The 19529-nt window shown below is 49.1% G+C and overlaps 1 protein-coding gene across 1 annotated transcript in view; it reads left to right on the top strand.

The window, feature by feature from the left end:
* WSCD2 (WSC domain containing 2) overlaps positions 1-17291 on the top strand; it is a 28346-nt gene extending 11055 nt beyond the window's left edge. The window contains exons 4-8 of the mRNA XM_038763913.1: positions 7321-7442; positions 7740-7914; positions 8910-9074; positions 11995-12195; positions 16056-17291. Of these exons, the coding sequence (XP_038619841.1) occupies positions 7321-7442; positions 7740-7914; positions 8910-9074; positions 11995-12195; positions 16056-16408 (1016 nt within the window). The 3' untranslated portion in view covers positions 16409-17291. The remainder of the gene's footprint in view (positions 1-7320; positions 7443-7739; positions 7915-8909; positions 9075-11994; positions 12196-16055) is intronic.
* Positions 17292-19529: the final 2238 nt, after the last annotated feature.

Raw genomic sequence — 19529 nt, 5'->3', positions numbered from 1 at the left:
GGAGAGCGGAATCGCGCATATCCGTACCGATCGGACAACCCACACGGCGGTGTTGGCCTGGTCCTCCCTGCGCCCCTGGGGGTCCTGGGCCATCAGAGGATGGAGGACAGGGGCCAGGAGCAGGGGTGGTAATACAACACGACTAGTGGTGGTAGTAGTTGTTGTAGTAGCAGCAGTAGATGCAGTTGTGATCGTGGTAGTGGCAGTGGGAATAGCAGCAGTAGTCCTATTTGTCGCAGTAGTAAGAGTGATAGCAGCCATCGTAGTTGTTGAGCCAGAAGCAGCGTGGCTCAATGGAAAGAGCACGGGCTTTGGAGTCAGTGGTCATGGGTTCAAATCCTGGCTCCACCAGTTGCCAGCTGTGTGACCTTGGGCAAATCACTTCACTTCTCTGTGCCTCAGTTACCTCATCTGTAAAATGGGGATTGACTGTGAGCCCCCTGTGGGGCAACCTGATCACCTCGTATCCCCCCAGTGCTTAGAACAGTGCTTTGCACATAGTAAGCGCTTAATCAATGCCATTATTATTATTATTATTATTATCATAGTGGTAGCAGTGATAGTTGTAGTTGTGGTCTTGTCTTACGCCATCGGGTCATTTCCGACCCATAGCAACACCATTGCCCATTGTGCAAATGAGAGAACTGGGGCACAGAGTAATGAAGTGACTTCCCCGACGTCACACAGCAGACAAGTGGCGGAGCTGGGATTAGAACTCGGATCCTCTGACTCCCGGGCCCATGCTGTTTCCTCTAGGCAGCACTGCTTGTCTTACCACGTTCAGAAGCTCGTGGATCTTTGCTGAGGACCGCAGTCCGCTCATGGAGAAAGCTGAAGTCATTCAATTCCAAACAGAATCAAACCCAATCCACGATCAACCAATCAATGGCATTTATTGAACGCATACTGTGTGCAGAACACTGTGCTAAGCAAGACACCACGGAGGCCAGTACCCAGAACCCTTTGATCGGGAGGCCCAAGCGGCCCAGTGGAAAGAGCACTGGAGACCCGGATTCTAATCCTGGCTCTGCCATTCTCCTGCTGCGTGACCTTGGACGAGTCACTGGTATTTAGCGTGGCTCAGTGGAAAGAGCACGGGCTTTGAAATCAGAGGTCATGGGTTCAAATTCCGGCTCTGCCAATTGTCAGCTGTGTGACTTTGGGCAAGTCACTTAACTTCTCTGGGCCTCAGTTACCTCATCTGTAAAATGGGGATTAAGACTGTGAGCCCCCTTGTAATCTCCCCAGCGTTTAGAACAGTGCTTTGCACATAGTAAGCGCGTAATAAATGCCATCATTATTTAGCGAGCGTTTACTGTGTGCACAGCTTCTCTGTGCCTTTGTTTCCTCATTCTCCCTCCCCCTTAGACTGCGAGGCACATGAGAGACGAGGACTGTGTCTGATCCGCTTAGGTTGTGTGTACCTCAGTGCTTAACACAGTGTTTTTTTGTGCACTGTACGCGTTGAATAAAAGCAACTGCTATCATTAGTGCGGATGGACAATCTTTGAAGCACATTCCAGGGTTCAGCCACTAGAGGGCGAGGAGGTTTTGGGCGCATGTGTTTATTAAGGTTTTTTGCACCTTTTAAATTGAGGGAGAATTTGCACCTTTTAAATTGAGGGAGAATTATCTTCCTCCATCCCTAAAGGCATGGGCACGTGGACTTGTCCTTCCCAGACCAGTTCCAAGAGAAGTCCCATAAATACCTGCGGGATGAACACCAAACTCATTTCCACGTTCACTGGTTTGAGGTGAAATAATAATAATAATCATAATAGGGCGAGGAGGTTTTGGGCACATGTGTTTATTAAGGTTTTTTGCACCTTTTAAATTGAGGGAGAATTATCTTCCTCCATCCCTAAAGGCATGGGCACGTGGACTTGTCCTTCCCAGACCAGTTCCGAGAGAAGTCCCATAAATACCTGCGGGATGAACACCAAACTCATTTCCACGTTCACTGGTTTGAGGTGAAATAATAATAATAATAATAATAGGGCGAGGAGGTTTTGGGCACATGTGTTTATTAAGGTTTTTTGCACCTTTTAAATTGAGGGAGAATTATCTTCCTCCATCCCTAAAGGCATGGGCACGTGGACTTGTCCTTCCCAGACCAGTTCCGAGAGAAGTCCCATAAATACCTGCGGGATGAACACCAAACTCATTTCCACGTTCACTGGTTTGAGGTGAAATAATAATAATAGGGCGAGGAGGTTTTGGGCGCATGTGTTTATTAAGGTTTTTTGCACCTTTTAAATTGAGGGAGAATTATCTTCCTCCATCCCTAAAGGCATGGGCATGTGGAATTGTCTTTTTCAGACCAGTTCTGAAAGAAGTCCCATAAATGCCTGTGGGATGGACACCAAACTCATTTCCATGCTCACTCTCCCAAGTGCTTAGTGCAGTGCTCTTCAAGCAGTAAGCACTTAATAAATACTACTGATTTGTTGATAGGTAGACAGAGAAATAGAGGCAGTCTGTGTGTGTTAGGGTACTGATAATTCAGTGAGGGAGGTCAGGAGATGGAAAAAGCTTCCAGAAAAGCCAGTGTGCAGGAGGAACACTTCTTGCTCTCCTAGTGGTTCATTGGTTCCAGGTAACATACCTTCTAGCTCCATTCTCTCCAGCCATGACCCAGGAAGAAACGTGGATTTCATTTCCCCATAAACCGGATTTCACAGGGTACATGCTCACCCCTGCCAAAAAAAATTGGGAGTCCACCAGACTGTTAGCACATTTGGTAGTCACTAAAAATAGTCGGCTTGAATTATCCTTGGATAGACTCTCAATCCAATTCAATCTCTCGCAGATTATAGGGGGACTTTAATAACATACAGCTCAGCAATCCCCGCCCCCACTTCCCGATTGTACTTAATGCAACACAGGTAAGTTTGATTCCCAGAGGGACTGGCCATTTTTTAATACCAAAAAGAATGGTTCTATCATTTATTTTGATGTCGAAGATCGGTGATATTTCACCAGTTCTCGAAATTGCTCAGCAGCTGTGACCCAGCTTGAAGCGACTGCTAAAAATCCCGTCACCCTATGCTCCTTCCCAGCTCCGTTTCTAGCCGTAACTCACTCTCCGGCTTTGAACGCAGCCCACACCGGGCTTTCAGTCTTGAAGTGGGGGAGACAGACATCAAAACCAGTAAACTGGCATCAATACAAATAAATAATAATAATAATGACATTTATTAAGTGCTTACTATGTGCAAAGCACTGTTCTAAACACTGGGGAGTTTACAAGGTAATCAGGTTGTCCCATGGCCAGCTTACAGTCTTAATCCCCATTTTACAGATGAGGTAACCGAGGCCCAAAGAAGTGAAGCGACTTGCCCAAAGTCACACAGCTGACAAGTGGCGGAGTTGGGATTTGAACCCATGACCTCTGACTCCAAAGCCCGGGCTCTTTCCACTGAACCACGCTGCTTCTGCATAATAGAATTATAGATATATGCACATCAAAACAAGTAAGCAGGCATCAATATAAATAAATGGAATTATAAATATGGGCATATGTACACAAGTGGAGCAAAAGGAGAGAGTCGAGGTGATGTGGAGGGGAGGGGGAGCTGAGGAAAAGGGGGGCTTAGTCTGGGAGGGCCTCTAGTCATGGTATTTATGAAAAACTTACTTTGAGCCAAACACTGTGCTAAGCACTGGAGTAGATGTGGAGTAATGAGGTTAATAGCAATCCCTGTCGCACGTGGGGCTCTCAGTCTAAGGAATAGGAAGAACAGGTCTTGAATCATTATGCTATAGGTGAGGAAACTGGGGCCAGAGAAGTTTTGGGGCTCGCCCAAGGTCACACAGCGGGCAAGTGGCAGAGCCGGGATTAGAACCCAGATCCTCTGACTCCCTTGCTTGAGTTTCTTGCCACTTAGCCATGGTGCTTGTATTGCCAAGCCTCCTTTGAGGGGAAAATTCAGCTCCTGGGTTAGACACAGTAACATCCATTTAGGATTGAGCTAAGCTCACCGCAAAATCAGAGGGTTCCAAGCACTGCAGTGCTTGATGTGGGTAGGGAATTGTCTGTTTAGTATTATACTGCACTCTCCCAAGTGCTTAGTTCAGTGCACACAATAAGTGCTCAATACAGTCAAATGAATAATAATAATAATTGTGGTATTCATTTAAGTGCTCACTATGTGTCAGACGCAGTACTAAGTGCTGGGGTTGACAAAAAGCAAATCGCATTGGACACAGTTTCTGTCCCACGTGAGGCTCATGGTCTCAATCCCCATTTTTCAGATGATGTAGCTGGGGCTCAGAGAAGTTAAGTGACTTGCCTAACATCACACAGCAGATAAGTGGCGGAGCTGGGATTAGAACACATGACCGTCTTACTCCCAGGCCCGATTACTACTACAGATTACTACTATGCCATAATCTGGTGACTAAACTGCACAATCAATCAATCAATCATATTTATTGAGTGCTTACTGTGTGCAGAGCACTGTACTAAGCACTTGGGAAGTACAAGTTGGCAACATATAGAGACAGTCCCTATCCAACAGTGGGCTCACAGTCTAGAAGAACAGTGGGCTCACAGTCTAGAGGACTGCACAACAATAATGATGATAATAATAAAAATAATAATAATTAGAGTGATGATAGAGGGAGAGAAGATGAAAGGTGGTATGGACCTAGAGACTTTCTCGAAGGACTTGGGAGTGAGTTTTTGATCTCTTTCCGACATTCTCAGGCCTCTGCCAGGAATTTAGTATTTATTGCATCCAGCTTGGCCTTGAGACCTCGGTGGGGATTCATTAGCGGATATTTAAATGTCAGAGGAAGAAACTTTCTTCTGTCAGGATGATGAGCGTTTTGGAGGTTTCATTCTTCTCCCGTGGGGCTGGAGAAGAATTCCCGCGGTACGATCCCATCAACCAGCCGACGGCAATTCATTAATTAATTCAGTCTTATTTATTGAGTACTTACTGTGTGCAGAGCACAGTACTAAGCTCTTGGGAGAGTACAAAACAACAATAAACAGATATATTCCCTATATACTACAAGCTTACAGTCTAGATGGGGGGAGACAGACGTTAATATAAATAAATAAATTATGGATGTGGGCATAAGTGCCGTGGGGCTGGGAGGGGGAATGAATATAGGGAGTCAGTCTGGGCTATGCAGAAGGGAGTGGGAGAAGAGGAAAGGGGGGCTTAGTCAGGGAAGGCTTCTTGGAGGAGAGGGAATCTAACGAGCCCGCCTACCCTCCTACCTCACCTTGCTGCTCTGCTACTCCAACCCACACACTTAGCTCCTCTGGTGCTAATCTTCTTGCTGTACCTCGATCTTGCCTGTCTTTTCACCAGCCCCTCACCCATGTCCTGCCTCTGGCCTGGAATGCCCTTCCTCTTCTCGTCTGACAGACCATCACTCTCCCCACCTTCAAAGCCTTACTGAAGGCCCATCTTCTCCAAGAGGCTGGCCCTGACTAAGCCCTGCTTTCCTCTTTTCCCACTCCCTTCTGATTTGCCCTGACTTGCTCCCTTTATTCATCCACCCCCCAGCCCCAAGACACTTATGTGCATGTCCGCAATTTATTTATTTATTTACATTAATGTCTGCCTCCCCCTCTAGACTGTAAGCTCATTGTGGGCAGGGAATGTGTCTATTATATCGTTATATTGTATTCTCCCAATAATAATAATAATAATGGATCGTATTTGTTAAGCGCTTACTATGTGCCAGACACTGTTCTAAGCGCTGGGGTGGATATAAACAAATTGGATTGGACACAATCCCCGTCCCACCTGGGGCTCACAGTCTCAATCCTATTTTACAGATGAGGTAACTGAGGTAAAGTGACTTGCCCAAGGTCACACAGCAGACAAGTGGCAGAGCTGGGATTAGAACCCATGACCTTGTGACTCTCAGGCCCGTGCTGTATTCACTATGCCCTGCTCAGTACAGTGTTCTGCACTGTAGGTAATAAATAAAAACGGCAGGCTGAATGAATGAATAAGATCTGGGTGAGGGGGTCTGCCTGGCCCAGCCTGCTATCCTAGCCAGATACCCTGACCATTTTATACGCATGTGAACTAATTTATTTATTTCTATTAAAGTCTGCCTCCCTCTCTAGACTATTAGTTCATTGTGGGCAGGGATTGTGTCTGTTTATTGTTCTATTGTACTCTCCCAAGGGCTTAGTTCAGTGCTCTGCACATAGGAAGCGCTCAATCAATACAATTGAATGAATGAATGAAAGGAGAAGGGCACCAAAGCCGCCTCTTAAAAGCGGTTGCTGCTTTTCCAAGGTCGATTGGAATTCGCAGTCCAATTCAGCCTAATCGACGTGGCCCAGAAGGCGGGATACAGGAGCCCTCCTGACCCAAATTTTCCACCCGAGAAGGAAGCTTTCGAACGGCAGCTGTGCGGCTGCGACTCCTGGCTTCTTAATTAATGAACTAATTACGGAATTCGTTAAGTGCTTACGACGTGCCAAGCGCCGGTGGGGGTGAAGCAAAATCTTCGGGCCCAGAGGCTGTCACGTTCATTTATTCATTCAGTCGTATTTATTGAGCACTTACTGTGGGCAGAGCACTGTGCTAAGTGCTTGGGAGAGTACAATATAACAATACAACGGACGTATCCCTTGCCCACACCAAGCTTACATCTAGAAGGGGAGGCAGACATTAATATAAATAAATAAGGGGCTCACCATTTAAGAAGGTGGGAGAGCAGTGATCTTAACCCCATTTTACAGATTAGGAAACTGAGCCCCAGAGACTGGGCCATGGCCACAGAGCTGGCTAGTGGCAGTGTTCCCCATCCTTTTTTTTGAAATGGTATTTGTTAAGCGCTTACTGTGTGACAGGCACTGTATTAAACTCTGAGGTAGATACAAGCTAACCAGGTTGGATGCTGTCCCTCATTGGGGCTCATGGTCTTAATCCCCACTTTACAGGAGAGGTAACTGAGGCAGAGAGAAGTGACGTGACTTGCCCAAGGACACACAGCCGACATGTGGTGGAGCTGGGATTAGAACCCAGGTCCTTTTGACTTCCAGGCCCGGGCAATAGCCACTAGGCCACTAGGCTGGTTCTTCTGCCTCACCCTCACTGCAGGTCGATGAGTCAGACCCTTGGCCCCGGGACCTCCCCTCAGGAGCTTCTTTACCCAGCCCCTGAAAAAAAATCCCCAATTTCCTCCTTCCCTTGCTAAATGCCCCTTCCTCTTGTCCCCCTCACCCTAAACTACAGACCCTTAGGCCGCATGCCGGCTTTCCCTTAGTAATTTCTCTGACCCCCACAAAATCCCCAGACTCCTCCTTCCCTTGCTAAATGCCCCCTCCTCTTGTCCCTTCAGATGGGAGCGCCATTTTTCGCGGCTGCTTCCGCAGACCAAACAACATCTCCTTGGCGTTGCCTGTCACGGGCCTCATGCTGAACCTGTCTGTGGACAAATGTGTTGACTTCTGCACAGAGAAGGTAAGCGAGGGCGTGGGGAATGTCACCTACCATTTCTGGGCCTCCATTTCCCCCTCTGTAAAATGGGGACAGCTAAACCGCTCCCCCTCCTCTTTAGACCGTGAGCCCCGGTTGGGACAGAGACCAGGTCCAAACGGATTGCCTCGTGTTTACTCCAGTGCTTGGCACCCCGGAAGCTTGTAGTAAAACTCTTTACTAAAGGAAAGAGCAGGTGGCGGATGAAGCGGGGATGAAGCAGGGAAGGCTGGGTGAAAGAGGTGGGCTGGGATTCAGCGACCGTCTCCTCCCTCCCCCCAGGAGTACCCCCTGGCAGCTCTGGCAGGGGTGGGCTGCCACTGTGGCTTTCCCACCCATCGCTTCACCCTCCATGAGCGGGAAGACGAGCAGCTGTGTGCGCAGAGGTGCAGCGGAGAGGAGTTCGAGAGCTGCGGGACGGCGGATTATTTCATCGTCTATCAGACTCAGGTGCAAGGTACATCCCCCCCACCCTCCAGAGTCTCTCCCACAGCACAGTTCTCCCGCTCGCTGTCTCTGAGTGACTGCGCCTTCAACAAGAAGCAGCATGGTTTAGTGGATAGAATATGGGCCCGGGAGTCAGAAGGTCAAGGGTTCTAACCCTGACTGTCTCCTGTCTGCTGTGCGATCTTGGGCAAATCACTTCACTTCCCTGGGCCTCAGTTCCCTCATCTGGAAAATGGGGATTAAGACTGTAAGCTCCATGTGGGACAAGGGACCGGGTCCAACCCGATCACCCCGTATCCACCCCAGCGCTTAGTACTGCATTTAGTAAGCATTTAGTAAGCACTTTGCAAATTTCAGTTATTAGTAGTATTATTTCTGCCCACAGAATTGCTGCCAAGTAAGAGGGGAAGCCCCTTGTGGGGCTTGTAGAGAAGCAGCGTGACTCAATGGAAAGAGCCCGGGCTTTGGAGTCAGAGGTCATGGGTTCAAATCCCAGCTCCGCCACACGTCTGCTGGGTGACATTGGCCAAGTCACTTAACTTCTCTGAGCCTCAGTTCCCTCATCTGTAAAACGGGGATTAAGACTGTGATCCCTACGTGGGACAACCTGATCACCTTGTATCCCCCCAGTGCTTAGAACAGTGCTTTGCACATAGTAAGCGCTTAACAAATGCCATTATTATTATTATTATTATTATTGTGGGCATGGACATCATCTCCTGTTTCTTTCCATTGTTCCTTTCAAAGCGTTCATTACAATGCTAAGCCTTCAATCAATTCCATTGCTGCCACCCCTCTGTCCTCCCTGCCTCCTCCTCCTCCTGCCTCTCTCTCTTCCTCCCCCTTCTCCCCTTTGTCCTCCCCGTCTTCCTCCTTCTCTTCCTCCTCTTCCTCCCCCTTGTCCTCATCCCACTCATCCCTGACCTCATCCTACCCCAACCCCCCCGCCCCCACCAACCCCCTCGTCCCCTTCCCTGAGGCGTCACCACCCATCTTCCCTTTCAGACAACCGCTGCATGGATAGGCGCTTCCTGCCAGCCCGGTCCAGACAGCTCACTGCCCTGGCCAGCTTTCCAGGGGCGGGGAACACCTGGGCCCGCCACCTCATCGAGCTGGCCACCGGCTTCTACACGGGTAGCTACTACTTTGACGGCTCCCTCTATAACAAAGGTGAGCGGGGCCGGACGGTGAAGGGGGCACTGACCGTCTGGGGCCGGTGGGGAGGCGGTGTGGCCTAGTGGGAAGCACCCAGGACAGGTAGCCAGGAGACCCAGGAATCCAATCCCCACTTCGCTCCAGCCCTGCTGGGTAACACTGGGCCACCCCGCTAACTGATTCTGGGCCTCACTTTCCTCATCTGTAAAAGAAGCTTCATGGCTCAGTGGAAAGAGCACGGGCTTTGGAGTCAGAGGTCATGGGTTCAAATCCCGACTCCGCCAATTGTCAGCTGTGTGACTTTGGGCAAGCCACTTAACTTCTCTGGGCTTCAGTCACCTCATCTGTAAAATGGGGATTAAGACTGTGAGCCCCACGTGAGACAACCTGATCACCTTGTAACCTCCCCAGAGTTTTGAACAGTGCTTTGGACATAGTAAGCTCTTAATAATGCCATTATTATTATTATTAAAATGGGGATCAGAGACCTGCTTCTCCCATCCTTCTCAGATGGATAAACTCAAGGACCTGGGTTGTAATCCCAGGAAGTGTCATGGCCTATTGGATAGAGCCTGGGTATAAGAGTCAGAAGGACCTGGGTTCTAATCCCAGCTCTGCCACTTATCTACTGTGGGCATGTCACTTCACTTCTCTCGGTTTCAGATCCCTCATCTGTGAAATGGGGATTAAGAGTGTGAGCCCCATGTGGGACAGAGACTGTGTCCAAACTGATTAGCTTGTGTCTACTCCAGCGCTTAGTATAGTGTCTGGCTCATAGTAAGCACTAAATATATACCATTATTATAAGCATAATAATCCCGGCTCTGCGACTTATCTACTATGTGACCTTGGGCAAGTCACTTCAATTCTCTGGGCCTCAATTACCTCCTCTGCAAAACGGGGATTAAGATTGTGAGCCCCAGTGTGAGCCCCAATATAATAGAGTTGGTAGACACAGTTTCTGCCCTCAAAGAGTTTACAGTCTCTCATGTGCAGAGCACTGTGCTAAACACTTGGGAGAGTACAGGCAAGTTAGAAGACATGGTCCCTGCACTCAAGGAGCTTGTAGTCTCTGTTATGCAAGGCAGAGAATTAAAGGAGCAAAGTGTGTGGGCTGGGTCATAGTAGGGGAGCAGTGAGGTGAAGTAGGAGGGGGCGAGTTGATTGAGAGCTTCAAAGCCGACAAAATATTTGAATCTGGTAGAAAGACGTCAGTGCCTCAAGATGGATTTTTCAGTGTGAAAATGGATTTTCAACTGATGGATTTTCAGATGAAAGACTATATGAAAGGAGGTTAAATAAAAAGCAGGAAGCCAAGAAGAATGATGCCAAATCCAACAGCCTCTATTTCATCCTAATCCTCCTCCCCCTCTCAGCTGCCTTCAATACTGTGGACCACCTCTTTCTCTTGGAGGTGACCGCCTTGGCTTCACCGACACTGTCCTCTCCTGGTTCTCCTAGTTATCTGGCTGCTCATTCTCAATCTCTTTCACGGTCTCCTTCTCTGTCTCCCCCGTAAGGCTCGGTTCTGGGTCCCCTTCTACTCTCCATCTCCACCCACTCCCTAGGAGAACCCATTCGCTCCCATGGCTTCCACTACCAGCTCTTCGAGGCCCTGCTGCACAGATCGTTTTTCAAAAACAGCTGCTCAGCATACATCTCTCCACTCCTCAAGAACCTCCAGTCGTTGCCCATCCACTTCTGCTTCAAACAGAAATGCCATCCTGTAGGCTTTAAGGCACTCAAATCAGCTCATCCATTCCCACCTTACCTCACTGCTTTTCTACTGCCACACATCAGGTTCACTATGTTCCTAATACCAACCTACTCACTGTTCCTCAATTTCTTCTGTCTCACCATCGACCCCCTGACCTCATCCGACCTCTGGCCTGGAGCTCCCTCCCCATTCATATCTGACAGTCCATCACTCTTCTCACCATCAAAACCCTCTAAAATCACATCTCTTCTCCAAGAATCTGTCCCTAAATAAGCCCCTATTTCTCCTATTTCCCCTCCCTCCTGCATCGCTTATGCACCTGGCTTTGTACTCCTTATACAGCTCAGTGTTTATCTTATCCCCACAGCACTTACTACATAGCCACCTATAATTTATTTTAATGCCTGTCTCCACCTCCAGACTATGAGCTCCTTGTGGGCAGGAAACATGTCTACCAACTCTATTGTATTGTTCTCCTCCACATGCTCTGCATATAACAAATGCTCAGTAAATTCCATCGATTGATGATTGATATTTATTAAGTTCTTAGGATATTCCAGTCCCTGTGGTAAGACCTGGGATAATAACCAATACAATGATGGTATTCAGTAAGCATGTACTATGTGTGCAGCATTGTACTAAGCGTTGGAGTAGATTCAGGATGGTCAGATTTGACACAGTTCCTTTCCCACATGGGGCTCTCAGTTGGGATGGCAGGAATTGAATCCACATTTTACAGATGAAAGAACTGAGGCCCAGAGTAGTTAAGTAATAGCAATAATGATTCTGACATTTTTTAAGTGTTTTCTCTGTGCCAAGCACTGCAGTAAGCACTGGGATAAATACAAGATAATCAGGCTGTACACTGTGCTTATCCCACATGGGGCTCCCAGTCTAAGTATGAGGAAGAACAGGCATTGAAACCCCATTTTACAGATGAGGAAACTGAGGCCCAGAGAAGCAGAGGGGCTTGCCCGAGGTGGTCCAGCAGGGCAGCAGTGGAGCAGGAACTATAACTCAGGTCTCCTGTTTCCCAATCAGAAGTGCATTCCTTAAGGCATCTCTGCCTCCCATCCCAGTGGGAGGTGGAACCCAGTGTAGAGGAAGAGTGGCGGGCGCCATTTTGGAGGGCAGAATTCCGGGCACGGCCTGGGGGCGGATCATGTGAGAGCCCAGTGGGGTGACCAACCGCTCTGTCTGTGGTCTCGACTGGCACAGGGTTCAAGGGTGAGAGGGACCATTGGCGGAGCGGGAGAACCGTCTGCGTCAAGACCCACGAGAGCGGCCAGAAGGAGATCGAGGCCTTTGACGCCGCCATCCTGCTCATCCGCAACCCCTACAAGGCCCTCATGGCCGAGTTCAACCGCAAGTACGGCGGCCACATCGGCTTCGCCTCCCACGCTCACTGGAAGGGGAAAGGTGTGTGTATATGTGCGTGTGACCTGTTTCCCTCTGGTCTCTCTGCTTCCTCCCTAGCCCTTAGGTCACTGCCCTCCCTCCACCTCTCTCCCTCTGAACACCTCCCTTTCTTCCTCACTCACCTCCCTCCCCTATACTTCCTCTCCATCCCTCCCTTCCTGGCCCTTCCCCTCCATCACTGGCCCCTGGCCCTTCCCCTCCATCACTGGCCTTTTGGTCCCTCCCATCACTCTATCTCTCACCCTCTGCCCCTGCTCTCTGGACCCTCCCTCATTATCAGTCTCCCCCGAGTCTGTTGCTCCGACCAACAGAGAGTCCAGTTGAGGTCAGTGGTTCCTTACCAGGGATATCCCATCGGCTCAGGCTTCTCCCCGTGACCCTCATGAGCCTCAGTTTCCCTCTTCAAGCACCACTACGGCAGCACCCAGGTCTACCTTCTCCCTGTGCATATTGGGTCCAACTCCCAATCCCAGCATCCTCTCCAGTAAGGGGAGGAGATGGGAGCTTCCGTCGCCCACAAACCATGCTCCGAATCTGGCGGTGGGCTTCCCTCCTCTCCTCATCCAGACTCCTCTGCGGGCCAGGCTGGAGGCCTCTGGAAAATCCATATTTGGTTCCGGGACATTAATTTTATGATATCCCTGGAGGAGTTCCAAAGCAAAGTTTTATGTGCTCTGATTACACAAGGTGAATCGTCCTGGATCTGGTTAATGAAACTGATACTATGTTGAATGATTCTTAGGGGAATTAAGTACAGTTAAGCTATTAATCAGGCCCTGGTTTCTCCAGAAAGGTGAGGAAACAGCAGACCCAGAGCTTTTATGTCTCGTCAGAGAAGGGTGGATTATAGTTCCGGCGGAACCCGGGTTTGCTACTGATGTTTCATTGTTCCCTTTATTACTCCATGTGAATGCTGAGATCAATTACCTAGAAATCCAGGGGGAATTGAAAGGGTTTTTTTTCTTTCAGAGGAAGCCCTCAGGTCCATCCTGGGAGATGCACAGTTAGCAGATTTTTGGCAGGAGCTGCCTGCACAGAGCTCGTTGCAATGACTCTGTCGAGCTCTCAGTCAGTCAGTCACAGTCAATCATATATATTGAGTGCTTACTGTATGGAGAACACTGTTCTAAGTGCTTGGGAGAGTACAGTATAACAGATGCATTCTCTGCTCACAATGAGCTTACAGTCTAGAATGGGAGAGAGATATTAGTAGAAATAAATAAATTGTAGATCTGGACATAAGGTCTGTGGGGCTGGGAGGGGGGATGAATAAAGGGAGCAAGTCAGGGTAACGCAGAAGGGAGTGGGAAAAGAGGAAATGAGGGCTTGGTCAGGGGAGACCTCTTGGTGGAGATGGGCCTTCAGCAAGGCTTTGAGGGTGGGGAGAGTAATTATCTGTTGGATATGAGGAAGGAGGACGTTCCAGGCCAAAGGCAGGACTTGGGCGAGAGATTGGCAGTGAGATAGATGAGACTGGCGTACAGTGAGAAGGTTGGTGTTAGAGGAGCAAAGTGTGCAGACTGGGTGCTCCCAGAATCCTCTGGGGCTCAAGGTTCAGGTTCTCCTCCCCAGATCCCTGTTAATAATAATAATAATGGCATTTATTAAGCACTTACTATGTGCAAAGCACGGTTCTAAGCGCTGGGGAAGTTACAAGGTGATCAGGTTGTCCCACGGGGGGCTCACAGTCTTAATCCCCATTTTACAGATGAGGTAACTGAGGCTCAGAGAAGTGAAGTGATTTGCCCAAAGCCACACAGCTGACAAGTGACGGAGCCGGGATTTGAACCCATGACCTCTGACTCCAAAGCCCGAGCTCTTTCCACTAAGCCACGCTGCTTCCTGTTGTCACAGGAGTCCAGTAATAATAATAATAACTGTGGTATTTAATATGATGGCATTTGTTAAGTGCTTACTATGTGCAAAGCACTGTTATAAGCGCTGGTTGATAAGTGCTTACCAAGCACTGTTCTAAGTGCTGGGGTAGATACAAGGTAATCAGGTTGGACACAGTCTCTGTCCCACATAGGACTCACGGCCTTAATCCCCATTTTACAGATGAGATAACTGAGGTGCAGAAAAGTGAATTGACTTGCCCAAGGTCACACAGCAGACGTTTGCCAGAGCTGGGATTAAAACTCATGTCCTCTGACTCCCAGGCCCATGAACTGAAAATAGAAATACCAAGTAGGAAGGCATCTAGGGCTCACATCAGACCAGGACAGATGGCTCGGTCCACAGGAAGCACTCAATAAATACCACAGAGTACCTGAATTTGTCAAGATCCAAACCAATCTAACCAGTGTGGTTGTCCCAGAAAAGTCCGGGGATTCAAAATCTTGTTGCTAACTGGAATTTGGGTGCAAAAAAATGTAACTAAACAGAGATAGTCAGAATTGACCAGGGAGATGGAAGGAAGCAATCGTGTCTCTCACCTATCTCATATCATCCTCTCCCACACTCTACGTCCAGTGCTTTACACACAGTGAGTGCTCAGTAAATACCACTGACCGATTGCCTGAATTAGTCAAGGTCCAAACCAAATTGACCGGGTTGGAGGCCCAGAAAAGTCTGGGGATTGAAAACCTTGCTGCTAATCGAAGTCCGGGTGCAGAACAATTTACCAGTGGTAGATAGAATCAACAAGGGAGATGGAGGGCTAAGATTGTGAGCAAGGATCGTATCTATCTGAGTTCTGTCATATCATTCTCTCCTAAACGCCTATTACAGTGTTCTACACACAGGAAGCTCTCAATAAATATTTTTTGATGGCATTTAAGTGCTTATTCTGTGCCAGGCACTGTATTGAGGACTGTGGTGGGTACAAGATAATCAGGTTGGACAGAGTCCTTGTCCCACGTGGGGTTCACAATCCATCAATTTCCTTATACAGATGAGGTCATTGAGGCACAGAGAAGTTAAGTGGCTTGGCCAAGATCACACAGCAGACAAGCGTGGAGCTGGGGTTAGAACGCAGGTCCTTCTGACTCCCAGGCCTGAGCTCTTAATCAGTTAGGGAGATAAAGCGTGGCAGCATGGCTCAGTGGAAAGAGCACGGGCTTTGGAGTCAGAGGTCATGGGTTCAAAACCTGGCTCCGTCAATTAGCTGTGTAACTTTGGGCAAGTCACTTAACTTCTCTGGGCTTCATTTCCCTCACCTGTAAAATGGGGATTAAGGCTGTGAGCACCGCATGGGACAACCGGATCACTTTGTAACCTCCCCAGCACTTAGAACAGTGCTTTGCACATAGTAAGTGCTTAATAAATACCATCATGATTATTATTATTATTATTATAAAGGGCTAAACTTGTGAGCAAGGATCATGTCTCCCAGTTCTATCGTGTTGCTTAAGTTTATGCTTACAGAAGCAGCATGGCCTAGTGAATGGAGCCCGGGCCTGGGAGTCAGAAGGATCTGGGTTCTAATCTCAGCTCCACCACTTGTCTGCTGTGTGACCTTGAGCAAGTCACTTCACTTCTCTGGGCCTCAGTACCTCATTGGTAAAATGTAGGTTAAGACTGTGAGCCCCATGTGGGACAGGGACTGTGTCCAGCCTGATTAGCTTGTATCTACCTTAGCGCTTAGAACAGTGCTTGGCATATAGTAAGCACCTAACAAATATCACCATCATCATCCTCTCCCAAGCAGCAGTACAGTGTCTGACACACAAGAAGTGCTCAATAAATACCATAGACTGTGAGACCCTTTGGACCCCATGGCCCCTAGGGAGACTTTCCCCCTCTACTACTACTAATAATAATTCCAGTATTTGTTATGTGGCAGGCATTGCACTAAGGGCTGGGGTAGATACAAAGTAATCAGATTGGACTAATGAGAGCCCTTGCTTCCCGTCCTCCAGAATGGCCCGAATTCGTAAAGAATTACGCTCCCTGGTGGGCCAGCCACACCTTGGACTGGCTGAAATACGGCAAGAAGGTCTTAGTGGTTCACTTTGAAGACCTGAAGCAGGACCTCTTCATCCAGCTTAAGAGGATGGTCACCTGGCTGGGCATCACGGTCTTTGAGGACAGGCTCCTATGCGTGGAGAGTCAGAAGGACGGGAACTTTAAACGGTCGGGGCTGAGGAAGCTGGAGTATGACCCTTACAGCCCCGAGATGAGGAAAATGATCGGCAGCTACATTAAGACGGTGGACAGGACCCTGAAGCTCAGAAACCTCACCGGCGTTCCAGATTATTACTACCCTAGATGATGGAGCGGGTCTGGGGCACCATCTTGACACAGAGGATGTTGGGGAGGGCGATCAGGGGAGGGGGAGAGTGGGTAACCGTTCTGCTGCTGATGTGTTTCCTGCATGAGAAAGATGGAGCAGTCCAGGGAGGGTGTCACCTGGTTGAGACCAATTCCCAACTCAGGGACTTGCCAGGCACCCCTCCCCGCCCCTCAACCCCCACCTTCTGTCCTCCACATTTTTCAGAGATCACCCCGCAGCCCCTAACCAGAGAAACCACAACTTTGCCACGGTGCACGAACCTCCCTGGGGGCCGGCCTGGGGTGGATTCTTGGCTGATTCTTCTCTTCCTCTCTTGAAGCTCACCCGGAGGAAGAAGCTGCTGCCGCCATCATACAGGGAGGGGAGGGGAGGGCCTGATTAGAAAGGCTCCCCCTCACAGATACATTCGTCCTGGGCTTGAAGGGCTAAGCATTCAAAGCCCTGTGAGCGTGTCCCTTCCCTGGCCCCTGGCTTCCAGCCTCCCGGAGAGGACTCCCACCTGAGGCCTCAGGTTCTTTCCCAAATTGAGATCCCCTTTAATGGCTTCCTTCCCCTGCAGCCTGAGGCACTAGAGGAACACTACGATGCCTGAATTTCAGCCTCCACTTCTCCACCTTGGCTCTTCCGCATTTTGGGGTTCAGGGGGAAGCAGAAAATAGGCCAAGCGGTCTCTGCATTCTGAGGCGGGGGCTGGATGTGCAACCAAGGATCACTGGCCCATTCGCAGCTAACTCCCACGCCACCGAGTTCCAGGCAAGACCACTCACCCTGGACCGATCTGCAACTTGGAGAGGGAGAAGCAGCGTGGCCTAGAGGAACAGCTCGGGCCTGGGAGGCGGGGACCTGGGTTCTAATCGAACCTCCTCCACTCACCTGCTGGGTGACCCAGGGTAAGTCACTTCACTTGTCTGGGTCTTGGTTTCCTCTTCTGTAAAATGGAGATTCCATACCCATCCTTGCTTCTTCTTAGACTGTGAGCGCCTAACACAGTGCCAGGCACGGAGTAAGTGTTAAACAAATGCGCCAATTAAATTCAGAGCTCTATTAGGTCACTTGCCTTTCCCCTAACTGAAAATATCCCAGATGCCCACTTTCTCATGTGGCACCTCCTTAAACCTGGGCTTCTGAGCTGAGATTTATAACCCCTAAAGTCTTAGAATCATCAGGTTGGATCAAAACTCTGACCCAGTATTGAGCTCGAGAAACAGAGGACAAAGGACGAGCTGGAGACAGTGAAAAAGAGAGGCCCAGAGGTAGAGAGGAGAAAGCTGAGACCATCGTAAAGCTACCAAGACATATCTGGCTTATTCATCTCTACACTGTCCAGATTCCAGCATTATTATTTTCTTATTATCTTCACTACTAGCTATGTAGTCCAGTCAGGACCAGAGCAAAACCTGAATAGATTTCAGCAGAGGGAGAACATTGAATCTCTATTTTTTTTTGGCCTGGTATTTATTAAGCATTTATTATGTGCCAGGCACTCTAAGCGCTGGGATAGATACAAGCTAATCAGTTTGGACGCAGTCCACGTCCTACATGGGTCTCACAGTCTTAATTCCCATTTTACAAATGAGGTAACTGAGGCATGGAGGAGATAAGTGACTTGCCCCATAGATAAGTGGCGTAGCCAGAATTAGAACCCAGGTCCTTCTGACTTCCAGGATCATGCTCTGTCCACTAGGCCGTGCTGCTTTCAGATAAGGAAACTGAGGCCCAGAGAAACTTAGCGACTTGCCTTAGATCACACAACAGGCAAGTGGCAGAGCTAGGATCATGACCCTGGTCTCCTGACTCCCAGGCCTAATAATACTAACAATTGTGACATTTGTTTAAGTGGCTACTTTGTGCTGGGCACGAACGCTGGATAGTTACAAGGTAGTCGCGTTGGACACAGTCACTATCCCACATTGGGCTCATAATGTTAATCCCCGTTTTACAGATGAGGAAACTGAGGCCCAGAGAAATGAAGTGACTTGTCCATGGTCACACAGCAGAAAAGTGAGTGGTGGAGTGGGGATTAGGGCCCTGATCTTCTTACTCCCAGACCTGTGCTTTTTTCCACAAAGCCACGCTTCTGCTTCTATTGATCTAGCACTTACTTGTGAGCCCAATGTGGGAGAACCTGATCAGCTTGTATCATCCCCAGCACTTAGAACAATGCTTTGTACATAGTAAGTGCTTAACAAATGCCATCAGTATTATTATTATTACTTTGTGCAGAGCACTGTACTAAGCATTAGGGGGAGTCCAATACAGTAGAGTTGGTAGAAGGTCCCTGGGCCACAGCGAGCCTACAGTCTAGATCATATGAATCTATTGCAGCTTTCGATCCCAAGCCACAAGGCTGTCTCTGCCGTCAATTTGGGATTCCTCATATGTTCCGCAGCCCTCAGGATCAGCTCGGGAGGCTTCTGGCTCGTGAAGGTGAGTTTTGGGCCCTTTCAGAATCCCTTCAAATTCTCCCTGTATCTCCATCCCCTCTGCCTCGGCCCAGGCCCTTTCAGAATCCCTTCAAATTCTCCCCTTTCCTGCTGCTGCCACAAATCTAATCTCCGTCCCCACCCGCTCAGCCTCATGTGCGCTGTGTCTTTATGGGGAGGGCTTGGGGGGCGTCCCTGCTTCCTGGAGGGGTTTCGGGATCAAAGCTTCTCCCCTCTGTGGGCAACAGCAACAACAAAAAAGCCAAAGGAATTCTGTGCAATTGAGTCCATCGCCCGTGGACAAGGACAGCTTTCTTCAGAGCTGAGTGTGGGTCCTTGGGGCCACAATCAGCCCTTTCCCTAACTCGTGTCTCCCCTCGGCCAGCCCAAGGCCTTTGGGTTCCTCAGACCCCGGCAGACATCCCGTCTCCCCCAGATGTAGCTGCAAAAGCCATACTTGCGTCTGCGAGGTAGTCAGAGTCTCCTCCCGCTCCGCTCTGAACTCTCGCTGTCGGTGTAGAGAAAGTGAGGATGGTGTGAAGGAAGTGAGGCAAATTGGAAAGAAATATATTTTTCTAAACCAGTCTGTGGACCCCCCCTTAGGCACCTGGAAGACTAGAACCCCAAATGGAGGGGTGAGGGTGGGGGATGAAGAAGGGTTTACCCCTCCCTCCGCA

This window comes from Tachyglossus aculeatus, chromosome 21 (assembly GCF_015852505.1).
Source record: "Tachyglossus aculeatus isolate mTacAcu1 chromosome 21, mTacAcu1.pri, whole genome shotgun sequence".
Taxonomy (NCBI): Eukaryota; Metazoa; Chordata; class Mammalia; order Monotremata; family Tachyglossidae; genus Tachyglossus; species Tachyglossus aculeatus.
This window is presented reverse-complemented; position numbering and strand designations above follow the sequence as displayed.